Genomic DNA, 23,865 nt, shown 5'->3' on the forward strand with positions numbered 1-23,865 from the left:
GATAAATTTGGCTTCCAACAATTTTTCCACTTCGGCCTCTATGACTTTCTGTCGTTCGACTGCAAATGTCCTCTTCTTCTGCTTTACCGGCTTGGCCTCGGGCTGCACATTCAAGCAGTGCTTTGCCGTCTTGGGATCCAATCCGGGCATGTCTTCCGGCCCCCAGGCGAACACATCATGGTATTGCTGAATGACAGCTATTACCTTCATCTTCAGATCCGCCCCCATGTTTTTTCCAATCCGAACCATCTTTCCCGAATGGCCCGCGTACAATTCCACTTCTTCGGTCTCTGCGGCGAGTTCGGCGATTGGGCTCGAGAGATCGGCCCCGAATTTCTCCAACTCAATGTTCAATGTTTCCCGGCTTCCGCTGGGTTCAGACTCTACCCACTTCCTCTTCCCGGTTCCGTCCGGTCCTTCATATTCCTGATCCTTCTCAAGGTCTTCAAGCATTATGATTCGGGAGGTTTTCTGATCGCCCCTCATTTCTCCTACCCCTTTTTCAGTGGGGAACTTGAGTTTAAGGTGGGGTATAGACTCCACTGCTTCAAAAGTTGATAAGAAGGGCCTGCCAAATATTGCATTGTACGGGCTTTCGATCCGAACTACATAGAACTTCACCAGCTTTTCGACGGTATACAGCAACTTTCCTAGGAGGACCGGTAGAGTAATCGTTCCTTCGAACTAAATGGGATGCCCTCCGATGGCATAAATGGGAGCCTCGTTGCAGGGCTCTAGTTGCTCTCCAGCCAAGTTCATTTTGTAGTATGTTTTGTGGAAAAGTATGTTGGCTGAGCTGCCTGTATCCACCATCACTTTCCATATCTTGTTTTGCCCGATGATGGGATTGATGATTAGAGGGTCCTCGTGCGGGCGAATGACATCCTCGTAGTCTTCAGTGCTGAAGGTCATGGGCATATGGGGATTTACCTGTCCGAACTGATACAGATTGTACACTTGTCGGGCATACTTCTTCTTTGCTATCTTACTATCCTTATCCAGGATGCTTCCCCCAGATATAGTTTTTACTTCGCCCTTTATCCTGTCCCTTCACTCTGGCTCATCGGCTTCTATCTCCTCCTCTTGGTTCTCCTTCGGCCCTAACCTATCTCTCAGATCTCGGACGAACTGATTAAGCTCGCCGTCTTTGATCATGCGCTCAATGAGCTTTTTGAGGTGATAGCGCTCATCGGTGTTATGCCCCTTGTCCCTTATCCCTGTGATAGTCGCAGTATTTATCAGGGTTCTTCTTGTGGTTTGGGACCTTCATTTTGGCGGGGCGCACAAATCCTGGTTTGCCCTTGATCTCATAGAGAATCTTGGAGATCGGCGCATTCAAAGGGGTGAATTCGGCCGAATCTCTATCTCGTCGCCGTTCGGCCCCACGATCTGTTTCTTTCCTTTCTTCTTTCCTGCTATCCCTTCGGTCAGAGCCTGATCTTGAGCCTTCATATCTGTCGGCTCGCTTTGATCGATCGTCTCTTCTTGAATCTTTATACCCCCCAATACTTTCCATCTTTCGGCGAATATTCTCGCCTCTTACATATATATCATTCAGGGATTTCAGGGGAAAATCATAAAGAGATGAGTGAAGTTTTTTACCTTTATAGGGGTTCAGCCCCGCCGTTAGGAAGCCCATTGCTTTGATTTTATCCAAGTTAGTGACCATCCCGGCTTCTTCCTTGAACCGAGCGAGATAATCCCCCAACTCTTCGTTCGCTCTCTGTCTGCAGTGGACTAGGGCTTCAGTATCCTTCGCCTTTCGGCATAGGTGCGAGTAGTACTTTCAAAAACTTCCTCTTCAACTGCTCGTAGGACCCGATGGACCGGGGCTTGAGGGACTTGTACCACATGGACGCAGACCCTTTGAGATAAGTCTTGAACATTTTGCACAACATAATATCTTTGTGGCCCATCCCAACCATCAGGAGTTCATATTTTTCACAGTGATCATCGGGGTCTCCTTTTTCATTGAACTCGCTCATCTTAGGGAATTGTCTCTCTTCGCCCGGGGGGGGGGGGTCGGTACTGCTCGATTTCTTGTGTCACGACCGGTTCACGATCGGGCCTTCTGTCACCGAACAGGGCCTTTTCTAGGCGATTGAGCCTGAGGCTGGATCCATCGGGTTCTTCATCCGAATCAGAAGAAAAAGGCTACTTAGTCCTTTTCCTTCGGGGATGCGAATCAGAGTCTGACTCATCTTCTTCGTCATGCGCCCGATGTTCTCTTTTATCTTTATTCGTTCTGCCATGCTTTTCGGCCCGCATTTCTTCGCGCAAGGCTTGTTCTTGTAGTTCAATCTCCTCCCTTTGGAGCTGCAGGGCCTTCAATCGGAGCACATCAGCTTCTCTTTTCTTTGCTCGCGCTTCCGCTTCCTTGTCGACTTGATCAATTTTAGCCTTGCCCTTCTCCGCAGCCTTTTCTGCTTCATATTTTTCACAGTGGTCCTCGGGGTCTCCTTTTCCATTGAACTCGCTCATCTTAGGGAATTATCTCTCTTCGCCGGGGGGGGGGTCGGTACTTCTCGATTTCTTGTATCACGACCGGTTCACGATCGGGCCTTCTGTCACCAAACATGGCCTTTTCTAGGCGATTGAGCCCGAGGCTGGATCCATCGGGCACTTCATCCGAATCAGAAGAAAAGGGTTGCTTAGTCCTTTTTCTTCGGGGATGCGAATCAGAGTTTGACTCATCTTCTTCGTCATGCGCCCGACGTTCTCTTCTATCCTTATTCGTTCTGCCATGCTTTTCGGCCCGCATTTCTCCGCGCAAGGCTTGTTCTTGCAGTTCAATCTCCTCCCTTTGGAGCTGCAGGGCCTTCAATCGGAGCGCATCAGCTTCTCTTTTCTTTGCTCGCGCTTCCGCTTCCTTTTCGACTTGATCAATTTTGGCCTTGCCCTTCTCCGCGGCCTTTTTTGCCCGGATCTTTAGGAGTAAGGCCTCTTCTTCAGGAGTTAGTGTCATTATTCTTTAGGAGTAAGGCATTTTTTGCCAGTAGCTCAATATGATATTGAGCTTTCGTTCGATGGGTCTTGGTGGGCCTATAACCAACAATATGTTTGGCGGTATTGGTGGGCCTATAACCAACAATATGTTTGGCGGTATTTTAAGTCATAATTCTTTTCTTGTATACTAAATAAATATATAATATAAATATTTAACTATAGGTTGACGGGATTCAAAATTTAAATTTCTAGAAATAGGTCAGAAAATTATTATCACATGTGTCATTATTCGTAAATTTGTAGTCTTGGTGTTTTCTTATTTGTTTGATTTATTATTTTAATTCAACTGATAATCCCGCTTTATTGATCAAAAAACTGCTTAATTCGATTATGACCGGCCTAAACTCTACTAAACATTTAATAATCTGATTTTTCTCTCCCATTTGTTTATGGAGGAATGAATCCCCATGACTGGACGAGTGATTTTTATTCGGTCAAATTGTTTGATGAAATTATTTTATTTAGCTGGACCACTAGTATTTGAATCGGTTGGACGGTTAGTATTTGAATCGGTCACTGTAAATAATTTAGGTGAACCATTCATGAATTCATCCACAACTCTTTTATATTGAGTTATACTAAAGATTAGTCGAGGCAAAAAAAAGTAAAAACAATGGTCAATCAATTTTATTATAGTTATCATATTGTGTTTGTTAGTTCAACATTTGTCATATTTAAAAATCGTTTCTCAACAGAATTATATTTTTTTATTTTTTTTTATTTATAAATGTACATATTATTTTACTTATTATAATTAACACCAAAAAATTAGTAATACCTAGATTAAATTAAAATTGATATAAGTAATATAGAACATGACAAAATTATGAAGTAAATAAATTAGATATTAGAAAACTTAACATTTATAATTTTATCATTGAGAAAAAGTTAACATTAATTTAACAAACAATAACACGTGTTCAGCATTCAGATTAATCATTAATTCAGAATTTTAACCGTTCAGGAATTAGTGTTTACATCCCATTCCGCTTAGACGCACCCGTTCCTGCACATTTTCGAACACTGATTCAAAGTTGACCGGCAGGTGTTTCAGAATCGGCAAAAATCGAGCTGACTGGTAGATAGCTCAAAAAGTACTTAAAAAAAAACGTTTTTCCAATTCAGATGCCTTGGTCCCACGAGCCCACTTCGGCCTGCCAAGATTGTCAAACTGACATTTGATATCGACCTGGAAACGATCCAGAGTAGTTGAACAAAAAACACCCGCAATAAATAGTACTCCCCCATTCCCTTCCAATTGTTTACATTTTTTAAAAAGTATCTGACACGTATTTTAAGGTACATAAAAAATATAGTTACGTAACTTATTTTTACAATTTTCTTTTTCTGAATAAAAGTTGAATGTTTTAATTTTTATTCAGAAAAACAAAATTGTAAAAAAAAATTACACAACTATACTTTATATGCACCTTAAAATACGTGTTGGACACTCTCTAAAAAATGGAAACAATTGAAAGGGACAGAGGGAGCATGTATTTATTCACTTGCAAATTTGTTAATGTCCTAGTATCTTATGAATATAATGAAATATATTACTCTAGATTTTAGATAATACTTTTATACATAAACTCCATCATTATGTATTATTTCATGTATTATTATTAAAATAATAAATTGTTTTAAATATACTTAGAGAGAAAGGAAGTCATGAGAGGAGAGGGATTTTTAAATGGGAAAAAAATAAATTTTTTATTGAAAAAAATGATATATGATATATAGAGTGAGAACTTAAAAATTAGGCATGTGATGGACATCTTAATGTTTTAAGACATAAGTGAAAAATTGTTGTGAGAGCAACTCCAACAACTTGATCCTTACCTAAAATTATAAGGATCGAATCAAAATTGTAACTCCAACAACATCCTAATAATTTCCAAAAAAGTTAAAATCCTCATTGGTTTTCTTAAAGATAATGATGCTTAACCATTCTCTATCTTACTTTCATTAATTAAATATTTATTTTTTTCCGCACTCCTTTTCTCACTCTTTTTTCTTCCCTCTTGTTTAAAAAATATGAGTAATATTTGAATTTAGTATTATATTTATACTTTTATATCAAATATGAAATAATGAAAACTTAGTTGATAGTCGGTCTAACCACCATAATTATAGTAATATTTTAAAAAAACACACTCATTAATAGATTAATATTCACAATAGAAATATTTGAATAAAAATAGAATTATAATATGTCTAATAGTCTTGGTTTAAACAAAATAAAACTATACTATTTATCCGGACTGGGCTAAATAGAATTATATCCAAACTTAAATAAAATATAAAAATAATTTTAGCTGATATAATGTCATCAGGTTAAAACAAAATTATATATATTATTCATTCAGTCTAAAACAAAATTATATTTATTTTATGCTAAAATAAAATTAAACAAAAAAATAAATAAAATTAGCTGGATTTGGGTTGATATAACAGGCCCGAGGATAAAATAAAATTTGATACCTCATGCTAAAATAAAATAATAAATACTACCAATTCGGCTAAAAACAATTATTGAACTGTGCTAAAAGAAAAGTAAAATTTGAAACATAATACGTTTTTCTTATAATATCATCACACTAATTTTTTTTAATCTGTTTGATTTAAAATAAAATAATATTCACCCAGAGCTAAAGTAAAATTGGAAACAAACTAAATGTAATTAGCTGGTTGATATAACGGGTCTGAGACTAAAATAAAATAATATTTATTATTGATTTACGATAAAATTAAGATAATTTTTTTATTATTGAAAGTGTTAAAGTAAAATTAAAGTCTACATAATTCTTTGATATGTACAATGTAGGTTTACAAGAGTGATAAGTGGATCCAACCCTAATAGTTGAAATATTAAAAAATTGGTAGTAGATTTGTGTATAGAAATTAAATCAAAAATAAATCTGAAAATAATTATTTGGATTTGGTCGATATACCAAACTAAAAATAATTTGTATACTATTGATATGAGCTAAAAACTTGCCTATTAAAAGATAATTATCTTTCATCAACTCACTTATAAATATCAATAAAACTATGTATTTCAATTAGTGATATTTTTTTAAATTAAAATATCACTAATTTATATACGTGTATATTTAAAATTATTGTCAATTTATATTATTAAAAATTCTAATAGATAAATTTCAGAGTTTAAAATTTTCACTTTAAATTAAATTAAAAAATTATATAATATTATAAACAATCCGTGCAAAGCATGAGTTTTAGGCTAGTAATAGTAAGAAACCAAAATAAGGATTGTTGTTGAAGTTGTACTATCTTATAATGTCTTAAATAATTAGCATCCTATTAATTTATGTTATTTTTAAAGAAACACAAGGATATTATTGGAGTTTCTATTAGAACACTTGATTATGCAAGATGCCTCAAAGTTTAGGTTAAAACAACATTTTAGGATACAGTGCTAATAGCATCTCCAAAAGCTTCCTAATTCATTCTCTAAATTTAATATAAAATATTTGATACTAATAACTATTATATTAGGATCCAATATTTTATATTAAATTACAAACAACTACATAGTGTTATAATTACAATAGATACCCAAATGTAACACTTCTGTGATCTATCGTAACAGTGATAAAAATGTTACAATAGGCAACTAATGTAACACTTTAATGTCCAGATATAACGCAAAATGGGTGATATATTAGGTTCGATCAAGATTGTAGACGTGAGCCCACATGTGGGTCCCACAAAGCCTATTGTGACAACCTGTTTTATCTATTGTAACACCAATTTTTTTTTGTAATTAAGCAACTCTAAAGTATGTAATGTAATACTATATGTAAACATACATTACACTAAAAAAATCAAATGTAACACTTATTTTTAATTTTTTTGAAAAATATACTATATTTAAAGAACAATCTCATAATCAACAAAACTTCAAATTTGCTTAGATGAGTCTCAATTTTCTGAACCAAACTACTAGATAACAATCTCAATTCTCCAAAATATACCACTACATAATAGTACATCTTCAACTCCAACGCCAACAACTACGACATAACATCCAAACTACGCCAAGTACTCCAAACCAATACAATCAAAACTATGACAAAAGTACTACTTAATCTACTGGATACCGAGGCGGGAGAGCACAAATGTAACAAAGCACGATAACAAAGTACTCATCACCTATTTCACTTCTCCGTTGTGACAGAGTACATGCATCATTAGTAATTCAAAAGACAGTTTCATTTCTTATTAATGTGATACTTAAAGGTACTTCGAATCAAGAAATTTAAACCTTGTTAATGTAAATTTAACTACAATATAAATTTTTATAATAAAACTTAATTTCAATTTTTTTACCCGAATTAAATCTCATGATTATGAAATCTCATTAAATTTATAAATCAGAATTTGCCTGTTATAAATAATCGAAAACTATGCGCATAAAATGTTACTGATTATAAATACTGACAAGAAGAACCCACAAAAATTTTATAGGCCTAGATATATTTTAACTGACAACCATGCTTTCAATAAATATTTTGATAATACTACATATTGATGGCAAATTTAAAAGATTAAAGTGCACTTCGTGTACTTGCATTTAGACTGCCAGATCACTTGGAATACCAACATTCGAAAACTAGCACTTGAAATACCGCCACTCCAAAAAACTTGCAAAATGCGTGTTTCCATCAAGTTCGTATAACCCCGTTAGTTTATTCGAGAGAAAAGTTAATAGAAAATATTTTTAAAGGATTTATTGGCGATATATGCAGCAGTTTATCCCCATTTCATCACTTTTATCTTCAATTGAATCCCTAGATTACAAAATCAACTTACCCAACCACAAAATGGCTCGATCAGATGTTGAATGGATAAAATCTTGGATCTTACTTGTTACTGTGACAAGATGAGTGTGATGAAGACGCAATGATTTGGTTCAAAAGCGGGGAAACGCTTTCGAGCTTGTTAGAACAACACATGTGGCTACCATATTTGGGTTGATGAAGAGCCTATGTGAGCTCGTACCTTGAAGATCATCAAGGAGCTAGGAACGTGCTTTGGAGAGGGAGCCGAGGTGGAGGCTAAAGCTAACTCGCTACATAAAAATGCATGAAATTTAGATGAAAAAAGTGAAGAAGAAGGAGCAGGCTACAATTGTTGGAATATTTGCTCTTGTGTCTCTAATGATTAATATGATTGTACACATGATGAATGAATAGAGTGTTGGTGATATCGACGACATTGACGAGCTTGATCAGTGAAACTGTTATGTATGGTTATTTTGTTTAGGTTTAATATTTTGTTAAGCATGGTTTAGGCATAGTTCTGTCTTCAGTTGGTTGTTTTTCTTGGTTTAATGTAGTCGCTTGAAGCTTTGTTTACAAGTGTTTGTGTTAGGCTAGGTAGATTGAAAGGAATATGTCCTAAGTCCAATCATGTATTAGGATTTAGGAATAACTTTTATGTAATCTGTTTTGATTTCATTGATATTAATAAAAGACTTGTTTTGTTTTTATTACGGGTTTTATCTATTTAAGTGTTTAAATAAGATATACCATAGTTTAGAGTAAAACTTTTTATGGATTATGATGAGATCATAATAGTGAGACCTAAAAAGATGATAACTCTAAACTTAAATAGTTCCTGGTCATAGGATTACTAACTGGTAATTAATAATCCGCAAAGATCGATACATGTTATGCTTGCTTCATTATGAAGGATGTCTGTTCTCATAGACATTTGTGTGGTGACACTATAGCTAGTATGTAGGTGCTTATTATAGAATATGTTCACTGAACATGACTCGCACAGCTGAACAACTGATGGAGTTCACTCACGTGTCAGCAGTTGTTCACATAGTGATAGTTGTACAAGTATCCTTAGACTTGAGGTCATCATAGTCATCTTGTGTACACTGAACTATGCTTTGGTTTAGTTCTTAGTCTCCAGGGACAATTATTAGGGCTCTTCTGGGTATAGGAATTTGTACACGAAGATAGTGTATGATCAATAAAGGATCTACCCCTTCCAGTGAAGGAAGCGAATGTTCAAGGCTGATCCACTTATGCTAGTTCAGGAATCTCTGGCCAGAGTGAATGAAATTAAAAGGAGTTTCTAATTTGCATAGAACTACGCATAGTAAATGGTAAGCAAAGTGACTGAATTAGATAGGCTTGACACGAGATCCATGCCTTGTATTTAATCGGGATATTGTAGGGTAGAAGGAGTTTATTGTACGGTAAGTATTCACTGACAGGTTCTTGGTATTCTAACCAGTGAATTCATATTATCCGGATAGTCGCGATATGTTGAGAAGCATCACTCACGATGTAGAATAAATGTGATTAATTAATTAATCATATTTAATAAATTAGAGAATTTATATAAATAATGATAAAATAGTTTTATTATTATTTATTTCTACTACCGGCTTAATATTGAACCTGGCTCTGATACCATTGTTGGATTTTTAACGCAGCGGGGTCATGGTAAAATACTTTTACACATACAAAATCCAAATAAAAGCATATAAATCGTGAATAAAAATTCGAGGGATCGAATCTAACCTTTTAAAATAATTCGGAGACAACGATCAGAGATCCTTAGCAGTTGCTCCTCAAGTGTGAAGTACTCCACCGGTATCCACCAAGAAAACGATGTTAAGGAGGAAGAAGGAGGTGGAGAGAATTGGGTTTTCCAAACGTTTTGGGTTTTCGGGTTTGATGTGGGTTAGAATAAAATAGGGTCTATAATAGTGTATTTATAGGCAAAATTTTCAGCTGAAATTTTCCCATAAATATTATTATTATTATCCCATTTATTATTCTCATTAATAATTAAAACACCTTTTAATCATTAATCATTTTTCTAAACACTTTAGAAATAATTCTCTCTCTTGATTTAATTTCCAAAAATTAAATCCTTTAATTAATAATATTAAGAACTTTTCTTAATTAATTTATAATCAATTAAATCTCATTTAATCAATTATTAAATTTGCCAATTTGTATGCATATAGATCTGTGGTAAAAATTTCAGAATTCTATGTGCTTGTATGAATTAATTATGATTTTTACAAGTTATATAATGGATTAATTTTGTCTGATGAGAAATCGTTTCTCAGAATAATTTTGAATGTTGATCTGGGTTCTACAAGTGTTGTAGATCGTCTGGGTATTTTTTTCATAATTTTAGGATGTATAGATTTTTTATTATGAATTTTTGAAGTTCTTGTAATTAAAATTCGTAATTAAATAAATCATATATATATATAAATTATTTATAAGTATGTATATATATCTGTACAACATCTGTATGTTGTCTGTGTTTATTTGTGTCTGCTGCACGGAAGAAACAAGAAAAGCACAGAACATGTAGGTCTGACATGCACGCAGTTCGAGGAGAGAAAAGGCGGCTGCGGCTGCAGAAAAAAAAAGGGGTGTAACGCATTCTAGGAATGCGTTACACACCTGTGACGCATTCACGGAATGCGTTACACCCTTAAATGGCTTAAAAGGTGTGTAACGCATCACCGGAATGCGTTACAGGGCTTGTAACGCGTTCCTGTAATGCGTTACAGCCCGTCTGTTGATATTAAAATTGATTTTCTGGGAGTTTCGTAACTCCGTTTTGGGCGTGCAATATACCGTTGGATTCATTTTTTCGAGACGGATCTAATGGAGTGATCAATTTTAGTTTATATAAAAGTTTTGAACTGTTAATATTTCCATGAAGTGTTTTAAAGCTATTTTTAACTGTTTAAGTTGCTTTTAAATGCTTCATGTGATACATAGAGATGTATAATGCTTAGAATAATGTGCTAGATGATATAACATGCCTACCTTGATGTTTATTAATGTTGATATATGTGATATATGCTTAGTTTATCATGCGATGATAGATTTAGGTGAACTTAAATGAACATAAGGCGTTTGTTAGACAACCTAGTATAGTGAAATTATTTCATAACCTTAATAATAATATTATGAATACAATCATGAGATTCTTGTGTTTATGAAACACGTAATTGAATATGAATTTTCGATATGAGAGAAAGGATGATTCTGTCAACAACAGATTTCTATCTGTAAGAAAGGGTTATTAAGTGACGCCTCTTGACAATGCTCCACCCGATCTGGGAATCATCTGATTATTGATTATTGATTTGAAATATTTAATTTAAAAGGAAGAATCTCTTTATAATATGATTATGATTGTAATGAAATATAATCCCTCTAAAATTAAATAATATCAAGTAGTAATTGGCCAATGATACAACGGGCTTGTGTCGGTTATAGCCTTCCAACATGATAGAAAAGTAGTTCTTATTTTTGAATCATTGTCGGTTCGTGCTACAGCCGAGGGCTTTGATTTCGAAATAAGAAATACTTGTCTATTACATAGAGTTGTGTACATTGAATAAGAATCTAAAGGTCGGTACGTGCTACAGCCGTGGGCCTTTGGGGACTGATTCAACTGTACGGAATGTTGGGTTAGACTTGACTTAGAATATTGAGTTTGTCGTGCTACAGCCGAGACTCAATTATTCAAGAGGCGAAATTTTGATTAGGGAATAACATAAGATGTAATTGACAAGAGTTGACTGCCTATTGAACATTACATGGCGGTTCGTGCTACAGCCGGGGTTGTGTAATGGAATGTAGGATCTTTATTCCCACTATCATTATGAATGCTTAATTTTTCACGTAGGGGGTTGAATAAATTAGGAAAACTAGTGGGAGCCACTTAAGAATAAAGAACCGATTCATATAGTGTTTTGAAATGAAATCAAATATTTGTTAAGTGTTGTTATGTATTTATCATTTACAGATTTACTTTGTACGTTATGTCTTCTGCACTATCACTCAGGAGCATACTAGATGCTTACAAATTGACTGGTCCTAATTATGCTGACTGGCTTCGAAACTTGAGAATTGTTCTCAGGATTGAGAAGCTGGAATACGTGATTGACTCACCTAAGCCTACTGAACCTGCTAGTGATGCACATAATGATGAACATGTTGTGTATCGTAAGTGGATAGATGATGCAAATGTTGCTCAATGCATCATGCTAGCTTCCATGAACATTGAGCTACAGAAGCAACATGAGCATATGGATGCTCACACTATCCTCATGCATCTACAAGAGTTGTATGATGTGGCGGGGAGGACAGCTCAATATGAGATATCGAAGGAGCTGTTCGGGTGTAGGATGTCTGAGGGATCATCTGTGAATGACCATGTACTTAAGATGATCAATTTGATTGAACGTCTTGGACAACTTGGTTTTGCCATGGATGGGGAGCTGAGCCAAGACTTGGTCTTGCAATCGCTTCCGAGTTCGTTCTCGCAGTTTGTTGTGAACTTTCACATGAATAAGTTGGATGTCAGCCTGCCTGAACTCCACAACATGTTGAAGACTGCGGAATCGAATTTTCCCCCTAAGAAGAGTTCTGTTCTTCTAATTGGTGAAGGTTCCAATCCTAAGAAAAGGAAGAGGAACCCTTCCAAGAAGAAGAAAGTAGGTGAAAAAATGTCGGTTCCACCAAAAGCTGAAGACCCCAAGAGCAAAGTTGTTTGCTTTTACTGTAACAAGGTGGGGCACTGGAAGAGTAACTGCAAGGTTTACCTTGCAGAATTGAAGAAGAAGAAGGGTAGTGAGACTACCGCTTCTGATTCAGGTATGTTCATGATAGAAGTGAATATGTCATTAAATCAAATTTCTACTTGGGTATTCGATACCACCTGTGGTTCTCATAGCTGCAATTGTTGCAGGGACCAAGGAGAAGTAGGACTCTTGAGGAAGAGGAGGTGGTTCTACTGATGGGAAATGGAGCAAGAGTTGCTGCTGTAGATGTAGAATCATTTCATTTACATAGGCCTACGGGCAAGACTATTGTTTGAAATAATTGTTATTTTGTTCCCTCGATTGTGAGGAATATTATTCCCATGTTAGACTTGGCTGGATTTTCATTTATTATTGAGAATAATGAATGTTCTATTCTTAGAGATAATATTCTTTATGGACGTGGTGCTTTAAATAATGGTCTGTATAAATGTGACATAATTTACTTCAGATTGAACAAACTAATAAAAGAAAAGGGATGATGAAAATCTCACTTTATAGTGGCACTGCAGTCTCCATTTAGTAGACATGGAGAGAGGGCTGCAAATTTGCTAGGAATGGTACACACAGATGTATGTGGACCAATGTCTACGCAAGCCATGGGTGGATTTTCATACTTCATTACGTTCATAGATGATAGATCTGGATTCGGATATGTGTTTGATGAAACACAAGTCTGAGGCCTTTGAAAAGTTCAAAGAATATAAGTATGAAGTGGAGAAACAACCAAACATTCTTCGATTAGATCGAGGTGGTGAATACTTGAACGGAGAGTTTCTGGATTATCTCAAAGTAAATGGTATAGTCTCCCAGTGGACTCCTCCAGATTAGTATCTGAAAGGGGAAATCGAACTTTGTTAGACATAGTTCGGTCCATGATGAGCTATGCAAATCTTCCAGTATTCCTATGGGGTTATGCATTGGAAACCTCAGCATATTTACTGAATAAGGTGCCTTTCAAATCTGTTCCTCAAACTTCATATGAGATATGGAAAGTAAGGAAACCGAGTCTTAAACACGTTAAGATTTGGGGATGTCCAGCTTATGTCAAGTAAGTTGACCCAGATAAGCTGGAATATCGATCCGTAAAATATAGTTTTGTGGGATATCCTAAAGAGACTTTAGGGTATTACTTTTACACCGATCATCGGGTGTTTGTCTCCAGACATGCTACCTTCTTGGAAAAGGAGTTTATCCTTGAAGGAAACAGTGGGAGCAAAATTGAACTTGATGAAGTTCAAGAAGCACAAACTACTACAGATCGAGTGGAAACACCTGTTCTGACTGAACAACCTTTTGTGGAACAGCCCATTCATAGTCAGGGAGAGTGTCTCGCCAACATGAGAGGTATTATGGCCTTGTCATTGAGAATGACAATGAGTTGTTGATCATTGATGATGACGACCTTGTGACCTATAATGAGGCTATGAGTAGTGTTGACTCAGAGAAATGGCATAGTGCCATGAAATCCAGAATGGAATCTATGTATACGGTATACAAAAGATAGATTATAGCAGATGGCCAGGTGGAGACCTTTAAGGCCAAGCTTGTGGCAAAAGGATTCAAACAAAGGCAATGAATTGACTTTGATGAAACCTTTTACCTGTAGCCCTGTTAAAATTAGTTCGGATTTTGCTTACGATTGCTGCTTACTACGACTATGAGATCTGGCAATTAGCCAGATGGTTTTCTTTCCAAGAGAAATGAAAACCTAGTGTGTAAGCTACTGCAAACCATATGTGGTTTAAAGCAAGCTTCTCGAAAGATGGAACATTCGTTTTGATGAGACAATCAAAGAGTTTGATTTTATCAAAAACGCAGATGAACCATGCGTCTACAAAAGGGTTAGTGGGAGCGCGGTAACATTTCTTGTATTGTATTGAATTAGAGTTGACACACATAACAACATAGCAGACCCACTCACAAAGCTACTTTATGAAAGTCACTTTGATCGTCATGAAGACAAGATGGGTATTAGATACCAGAGTGATTGGCTTTAGTACAAGTGGGAGATTGAAAGGAATATGTCCTAAGTCCAATCATGTATTAGGATTTAGGAATAACTTTTATGTAATCTGTTTTGATTTCATTGATATTAATAAAAGACTTGTTTTGTTTTTATTACGGGCTTTATCTATTTAAGTGTTTAAATAAGATATACCATAGTTTAGAGTAAAGCTTTTTATGGATTATGATGAGATCATAATAGTGAGACCTAAAAAGATGATAACTCTAAACTTAAATAGTTCCTGGTCATAGGATTACTAACTGGTAATTAATAATCCGCAAAGATCGGTACATACTATGTTTGCTTCATTATGAAGGATGTCTGTTCTCATAGATATTTGTGTGGTGACACTATAGCTAGTATGTAGGTGCTTATTATAGAATAAGTTCACTGAACATGACTCGCACAGCTGAACAACTGATGGAGTTCACTCACGTGTCAGCAGTTGTTCACATAGTGATAGTTGTACAAGTATCCTTAGACTTGAGGTCATCATAATCATCTTGTGTCTTGAAAAACTTAAGCCCTAACATAAGAACTAAAAAACTTAACATAAACCCTAAAATGTATAAAGGCACTTTGATCCAACCACACTTTACTATTCATACAAAATATATTTCAAACAGAATAAAATACAACGTATCACATGATGAATAGTTTTTCTTCTTTCTCGTAAAAAATGAAGGACCACACATGAATATTCAGTTCATCTCTCAAGACAACAACTAATGACCATAAATAACTGTATAACATCATATTCATATAAATCAAACCTAATTTATGCTATTTATTATCATTGTGTACATAATTACAAATCATCTATTTAATAAAAATCATAAACCCTAAGTTAAGTTGAGAACAATTACCACCATAATCCGGGAATTCAAGAGGGTGGTATACTTCTTTGTCCTTTTGATTTTTCGGTATCCACACCATTGCACCGATGGCTTTTTAGTTCGACCGGAAGAAATGGTCTGCCTTCCTCCGTAAAAACAGCAGGAAAGAAATGAAAGTATATTATAAATGTTAAGTTAATTGGTAAAGTTAATCTTGTTGAATGCACGGGTAATGAAAAGATTATACTGTCCTCTAATAAACTAACGAGGTTACACGGACTTGACAAAACACATATTTTGTAGTTTTTTGGAGTCGCTGTATTTCAATTGTTAGTTTCTGAATGTTGATATGTCAAAGGTCTGACACCCTAAATGCAAATATACGAAATGCAAATATACGAAGTACACTTTATTCAATTTAAAATAGCTATTAGCTAAAAAATCAAACAAGCTTATGCATTTTTTGCAATTTAACTAACTTTTTTTTCAAATAAACTCAACCAACTTTATAAATCTATGAAAATATTAGCTATAATTAGCTATGTTTATTTAAGTATACATATATATATATAATATGTCCCCACATACCAATATTCTAATATTATAAAATTAATTTAATTCAAATTTTTAATCAGAATATATTTTATAAAAATCTGATATTATACGTGAACCCGCAATAGTGAGATCAAAATTTTGAGGCTAAGTATTTCATGTTTACAATGTTTATGCATAATTAAAATTATTATATATATAATAAATTATTTTCTCATGTGTAAATATTGTTTCTTGAATCAAAGAGAAAATAAATTATGTTTACTAATTTTATTGATGTCATTAATTTTATCATTTCAGATTAATTCAATAAAATATTTTAGTAGACATAAAATAATTTAACTAAAACTATTTATTTATGTATTTGTCTATTTTTTAATCTTGATTGGGTATCGGTTAACTATAATTAACTTTATTTTCAAATTTAAATCAAATTTTTATTATTTATAAGAGTTTGTAGGTTTTTTATGAGAGAAAAAAAAATGATCGATTAAAGATGCAAAAAACAACAAGTTGGTTGATTTTTTCGGCTAATAACTCAATTTAAAATGAGAAATGCTATGTAACCAAAATCGATTCCTAAAATCATTCCAAAAATTTGATTTATCACCTCACAATCAATAAGATAGTACCCGCATATTCCCATCAATGTCTTCGATTAAAATAACACAAAATGACATATCATTAATATTTTAGAACTATTTTCTGTACTCATTAAACGGTGTACATTTATATAGGCTATCAAATTATGGGTACTTTTCTGGCAACTGGATCCTTCACCACCTACCCCTCTTGGCCCCCTGAGCGAACCAGTACTGAGAATGTCTCTCTCTTTCTTTCTTTTTCTGATGCTAAAATCTAATCAACTCCTGTCCATATATTACTACTTATAATATTGCAATATATTAATTCATTTTACAATTTACTTTGAAATTGATAGTTACAGATGCAATAAATTAATTCAGTCAACATTGAATTTGATAGTTGCAGTTGGTATAAAACATAATGATTGGATACATTCCAATTCCATTGTGTATTTTATAGTTTTAGATTGTGTCACCTGACAGTAGTAATGACTAATGACTGATAGATGATTAAACTGTTATACTTGATGTAAAACATGGGTGACATTAAGAACAATGTTGATGCTTACATTGAGAGATTTTATTATACATCAACAGAACAGCCAAAGATCATATATGATCCAGCAGACGATGATTGAAAACAAACAACAGAATGAAAGACACACAAAACAAGCCGTACAGGATTAACTCATGCAACCTAATGACCTGCATTATTATAGTTGATCAGAAAAATGTTTAATTAAGAAGAGAACCGAATCTTGACACTGCCAATGGTGACTTTCCCTTTCCCAGTTCTCGGAACCAAGGCCACCACCAGGCCTTCATCATCATCAGCTCCCAAGTCCTCGAGAAGCTCGGTTATTCCCAAACTCAAGCTGGTTTTCACTTTTTTGCTTACTTTAAATGGCACATTGGAGAAGGCCCCTGCGAACTCAGCATTTTGAGGTCCACTGTCTACTTCATCTTCGTCGTTGATGTAGACATCAAATTTAATATACTCATCTCCATCATATTCAATCCCGTCTATCTCCAGTATCTCCTCCTCGTCTTCCTTCTCCTCTTGAGTCCTCGACTTTTTGGGCCTGGGAACGTTAACTTTCAGGATTCCATCCAGAACTTTAGGCAATGCACTAGCGTCTAATATAGGTGTTGGTGCTTCAGCAGCATTGGCAGATCCGCGGCCTCCTTTCTTAGGCTTTTTAGTCTTTCGGACAGGACGGGATCTGAGCCATGGAAGTGGAACATCTTGGTAAATATATCCCATCTTTTTAGTATCAAGACAGTCCCTGACTTTAACTCGAACCAACTGCTTGTTCTCATCATAGAAAAGAAAAGCAGAGTCCAAATAATCAGTATCTGTAATATCCTTACGGTTTTTTCCAGGGAGCGTCTTCCATATGTTCCACATCCTATCCACATTCGAATGATGGGAATAGAAGATGGGGTCCCGACCCGCGGAATAGAACCGCCCCATGTCCTCTCCATTAGGCTGATTAGGATCACCAGTCCAGATATGTATCTGAGTATGAGGGATGTTCTCAATGGAGCCTTGACCTTTGATTTGATCATCACCAGCGCGGTATGGTTTGCCAAAGAAAAGCTCAGCAGTCTTGGAAGAAGAAACCATCTGGTTGTACATAACAGTGTTATTGCTTTTAATCAATTCATTTAAATCCGTAGGACTAGGAACCTTCTTGCTATAATTGAGATCAGCCTTGAGTGGTGGCTGGTGAAGTGCATCTCGTAAATTATCGTATAGTGGAGACTTCGGGTCAGCAAAAATGGCTGGGATTGCTGCTCCATCAGGAGAGTCCCAGTTCCAGAATGGCAAACCAAAAGTAGGATCATCAATCAGTTTCCCCAAAATCTTCTCGTAAAAGTACAAGTACCACCTGTGAAACGGAAAGAATAGCCACGAGAAATGAACATCGATTTTCTTGTTAGGAAAGCCAACCATCTGATACGAGGAGTCACAGTAAGCACAATGTATAGCAGCCTGCTGAGCAAAGCTATGAGGATCATCTTTAGGAAGATCTCTCATCAGTTGCATGGCTTTGTTAAACTTTGCAATATACTTAGCATCAAGCATATGTGCCGCGGGCCTAATACGCAAAGGCTGAGATCTTGATGGAAATGCAAAGTCAATGATGTTCGGGTTGGGAGGAGGGCAACAGTCTATTTTGGTTACATTGCCTGGGAGTGTGGTTGCCTCCCCGCACTTGGTAACATCAACCGGTGCAGCAAATGCTGCACCGCTAACCGCGGTGGTACCATAGAGGCCTCCTAGACCAAGAAGAATATCTCTTCGATCAAATTTTCCGTCTCCAGTATTATTGGAGGCAGCTTCTTGGTCAGAAGAGTCTTTGGCGGCTCGGCAAGACAGAGATTTTTTGAGATGGTTACATTTTTGGTTTAAGAAAAGCTGGGAGGTAGTGGTGGTAGGGGAGGAGAATGAGGCGGCAGATGAGAGTTGAGTGGTTTTTGACAAATGGGCAACTGTGGTAGGCAATGCAAATGAAGCCATGGATGTTGTGAAACATCTTGTGGATGTTGTGTGCTTATATAGAAATTTCTGTCATTTGGGCGGTGGTCCTGGTGCTGCAGAATTGCATATGTACTATATACTAATATTACATTTTTTTTATTTAATTGTCAACAAAAAATGAAATTTAAGACATCGAGCTTGCAAACATACCGAGTATATGTCAAACCAAATGTTTCATACTTCGAAAATACTAGTAGTATAAACAATACCAAATCAAACATAATGAGTATATATTGCTTAGTGTGATGACATGTTACGGTAAGATGTATGTAACCTTATCATTATTCCCAAGAACGAAAAATATGTTTTCCAATATTGATACTAACTAGCTTTATGACCCGTGTCTTTATTAATATTTTTATATAATTTAAAATTATAATAAATTTTTATTTTGGATCATTATCTTATTAGTATATCGAACCTGAATTTATAATAATAATATAAATATTTGCTCTTGGTGGGATTTGAACCTGTGAGTTTTAGTATTGTATAAATAATAATATAAATATTTGTCGTTGGCGGGGTTCGAACGTGGTAGCTTGAACGGTTTATATTTTTTTAGTATTTGAATCTCACGGTTCAAATCACTTGATTAAAAATATTTGACGGTAATAAATGAGGATAACCAAACCGACTCAAATAAAAACATATCAAATTATACTTAATTCGGGTTATTACAGTATATATGTGTTTGCGATTATATTATTTGATTTAGCAATGCATGCAAAGTGTAATTTTTTTTATTATATAAATGTAGAGAATTTATCTATCATTATAATATAGTATTATTAATTACTCCCTCCGTCCCAAATTATCTGTCTTGTTTGACTTTTTATGGTCAAATTGACTCAACTTTGACCGTAAATAAAAACTCATTATTTCATTATTTTGAAAAACTTAAAATTGCATATTATAGTATATTAAATATACTTTCTAGGATATATTCTTTATACATATTTTCAATTAAATACTATATAAAATTTTCAGTCAAAGTTGAGTCAGTTTGACCGTAAAAAGTCAAATAGGAAAGATTAATTGGGACGGAGGGAGTATATAAATGTAAGTAAGATATTATTATATTACGTAAGTTGACCTTTTCTTTCACAAAGTAGCAACGTTGAGAAACGGAACTCTTTGAAAAGAAAAGTTTATATGCAAACATTTGAAAAGTTATATAGCAATCTCAATCCATGGATGCAGATAATTCAACATATGTGGACGAAATTGAACTCCAGTGTATATTTATTTTTGAAAAAACCTAATAGTTTGAATTTTACTTGTGGCTTAGAGATCAATCACCACTCACTTTAATGTAACTGAGGTGTCCAAATTCAAATAGTATCAAAACAACGACAAACGTGCGTTCTACATTTTAAATGTTTTTATAATTTTTATTATACACCAACGGAACTCGATTTTGCTTCCGGTACGTTCATACCCACGTGTCATTGTTATAAATTTCGATTTATTTTGGTGGACCTGTTGCAAAATGCGGGTTATGGAATCACATTATTAAGTCAATTTGAATGGATAAATATTGCATGATGTTTGGAATATATTTTTCTTAGAGAGAATTTTTTAAGACATTTAAAATTACTAAAAATAGAGCACGGTTGGATAGCTCAATTGGTTAAGAGTTTATCCTCTGTCGTCCCAAGTACTGGGTTCGATCCTCGCTCACCCCGAGAATTTATGAGAACATAAACTTATTTGTAAGGTTATAAGTTATATTTGTCAAAAAAAAAATTACTAAAAATAACTAAAAGATGAATGTGATTTTATTATGTAAAATTGCTCTCTTAATAGTGAAAATTTGTGATAGAAATGTAAGTCGCACATTGATTTTAGAAAGTAGCATATATAATTCTAAACAGCAAAATACTTATGTAGTATTTAAATGTGTTACTTGTGTATTACTCTAATGTCCACGTGCGCGCGTATGAGATGCAAAACATGAGTTTTCGAGGGTGATTCTGAGGCTTCGAAAGCATTAGGTTCGGACTCTTAAATAATTAATTATTTTTTTACACGAATAATTCAGTTATAGATTAATTTAGGACACGATAATTATTCAACTGGACTCGAGAACCTCTTTGTGCATATCCTTCTCTTTATTTGTTTCATTTATTCACAGTTATTTCTATATCTATTATTCAAACACATTGTATATTAGTATGTATTGTTCGCAAATTATTTCACAGTTGCAACATTTATTTTTACAAAAACCTTGCGTTTTGCAATCAACTTTCATGTGAGTCTTCATAGTTGGAAAGTTTTATCGCAAGACAGAGTGCTTATTTTAACTATTCAAATTGCATGCATGAAAGTATAATGTTTCGTTTCTTCAAGATTAATCAAGTTAAAAAATTTGTCTTGGATTCCAAGTTCAATTGATATTCCAATCAACACATGTTCTATATCAGAATTGATATTAAAAAGTTGAATAATACTTAATACCCACTCTTAAGCTGGAAGTCAAGTTGGTTGGATCTGAAAACTCAATATAAGATATAATTTACAGTTTTGAGGAACATGAAGAGGCTTTGTCAATAAATCAGCAAACTATAGGAAAGTTCGAATATTAGTTTTTTGAGAAAATTAGAGGTCACATCACAAATGAAATGGAAATCAATCTCAACTGTTTTTCGCATTCTTGAAAAATATGAAATTCAATAATCTGTTTAGCTATAGTGTTATCACAATAAACTTGAATAAATGTGAGAATTTGAATTTGTAGATCTTTTAAAAGTCCTTCTAACCAAATAACTTCATTGGTAATGTATTTCATATTACAATATCCAGCCTCATATTTCTGCTGCAATACTAGTAGGCTGATCCCTGCAAGCTAGCACACCAGGCTGTGACGCCCTCAATCTCGGGGTTAGAAAATGAGGACTCACACACCTTTAATCTAATAATTAAATCAGTATAAACCCCAATTAACTACTAACATGATCAACATGATAAAGTATGAGATAAGATTACAACTACCAATCATAAAATATAACTTACAACCCCAAAATATTATTAAATAGACAATATCGATTACGGCTGGTAACCGACAGATAACTCATTGTATCTTTACAGATTTCCTTCTAGGCGCGTGCTCACTCAAAAATACCACTACCTGCTCTGGCAATCGGAAGCCCTCAACACGATAGGGACCACCAGGTACGCTCTTACGAGCAGTGCGCCTAAGTCTGGCCATCTTCTTGCTTAACTGCCATGGTTAGATTAAAACAAAACATATAAGTATAAAACTCAACAAGTAACTATATAGCAGTTCTACGATATCAATTCACAATATACTTTACCAAACTCAAGGCATTCTTCCATATTTGTTCTAGGTGGCAGATTTCCAGCTTTTGGGTTAAGGAAAGGTTTTGAAGGAACAATATGGAGCTTTTAAGGAACAAGGCTCAACGTAGGACGAAAGCCGACATTCATCACAAATCATTAAAGGATCAGAATAGATCTTTCAGAAAGAGGAAAGCAACAGTATTTCATTATATGGAATCAATCATATGATCAACAGATTTAAGAATCAGGGTTCTCGAGCTTTAAGCTTCACATTAACATAATCAACTCTTTTCAAAACAATATAAAACATTTTCATTTTCAAGAATCAATTTACTGAACAGAAAGTTTCAGTTCCCTTTTAATTAATCATTTAGAACCCTTGATTGGATCACTTTATCTTTCCATTTCATTATAATACGGGTGATCAGCCCGTACCGACCTCCATCCGGTCTTTAAGGTACCAATCGGCATAATTTCAGCCTTAAATTGGACTAGCCCCGCTAGCCTCATACCATGACTGGATTAGTCCCACTAGCCTCTTACGTCCCAATCCAATCCATCTGGAATTCGTTTGGAAAACCTTGAGTTGGAAAAACAAATAGGTTTTTAAAATCCATTTTTATCATTACCAAGAATATGAAATCATTTAGACTCTTTCGAGTCCAACTCATTCTTAAGTCAGATTTTAAGAAAAACAAAGTTCAGGGAGTGATTCAAGGATAAACAAGGAACAATTCTTAAGGATTCTGTATCAAAGATAACAAGGCACTTATGTTAGAAGGATCAACATCTGTTTAGGGATCAATAGGGTGATCAGGAAATAAGGTATCATTAAACAGGGTTCACAAGGATAATTATAGGATTCAATACAATTCATGGCTTAATAAATAACTTGAACAGAAAGGACAGATTATCAAAGGGTTGAATCAGTAAGCTTATCAATAACAGTTTATCAAGATCAAAGGCAGGGTATCTCAAATCAATATCAGGGTTTTACTACTTAAACAGTTCAATACTCTACATGGTATGAACAACATTCTCTTTATAATCATTTACATAAGTAATTAGAGTTACTTGCCTGAATTTGCTTTCCTGAAGGTTGAACTACTGCCACCTAGTATATCCTTTCCTTTCCTAGCCTGAATGCCCTCACACTCCGAATCTACAATCAAAACCAAAATCTTAATCAGATTCTCAACTCTCGTTCCCGGAATGATCATTCAATACGATAGCTCGATTATATTCTTGTCTCAAATATACGAGTATAGCTTATACACATAAGCACATAGCACATAACACATTCCTATCTCGTAACCTTCCTATCTTTATATACTTAACAATCGACGCGTACTTGCTTAACCTTAACTATTTCTCAAATCACGCTAATATAACTCTTACGAGTACATGAT

General features: G+C 34.7%; 1 protein-coding gene across 1 annotated transcript; it reads right to left on the reverse strand.

Annotated features, from left to right (window-relative positions):
• Positions 1-17,116: 17,116 nt before the first annotated feature.
• Positions 17,117-19,154, reverse strand: LOC141697088 (polyphenol oxidase I, chloroplastic-like). The gene has a single exon (XM_074501298.1). The coding sequence runs from the start codon at positions 19,133-19,135 to the stop codon at positions 17,351-17,353; it is 1,785 nt and encodes a 594-aa protein (XP_074357399.1). The 5' UTR covers positions 19,136-19,154; the 3' UTR covers positions 17,117-17,350.
• Positions 19,155-23,865: the final 4,711 nt, after the last annotated feature.

This window comes from Apium graveolens, chromosome 11 (genome assembly GCF_009905375.1).
Source record: "Apium graveolens cultivar Ventura chromosome 11, ASM990537v1, whole genome shotgun sequence".
Taxonomy (NCBI): Eukaryota; Viridiplantae; Streptophyta; class Magnoliopsida; order Apiales; family Apiaceae; genus Apium; species Apium graveolens.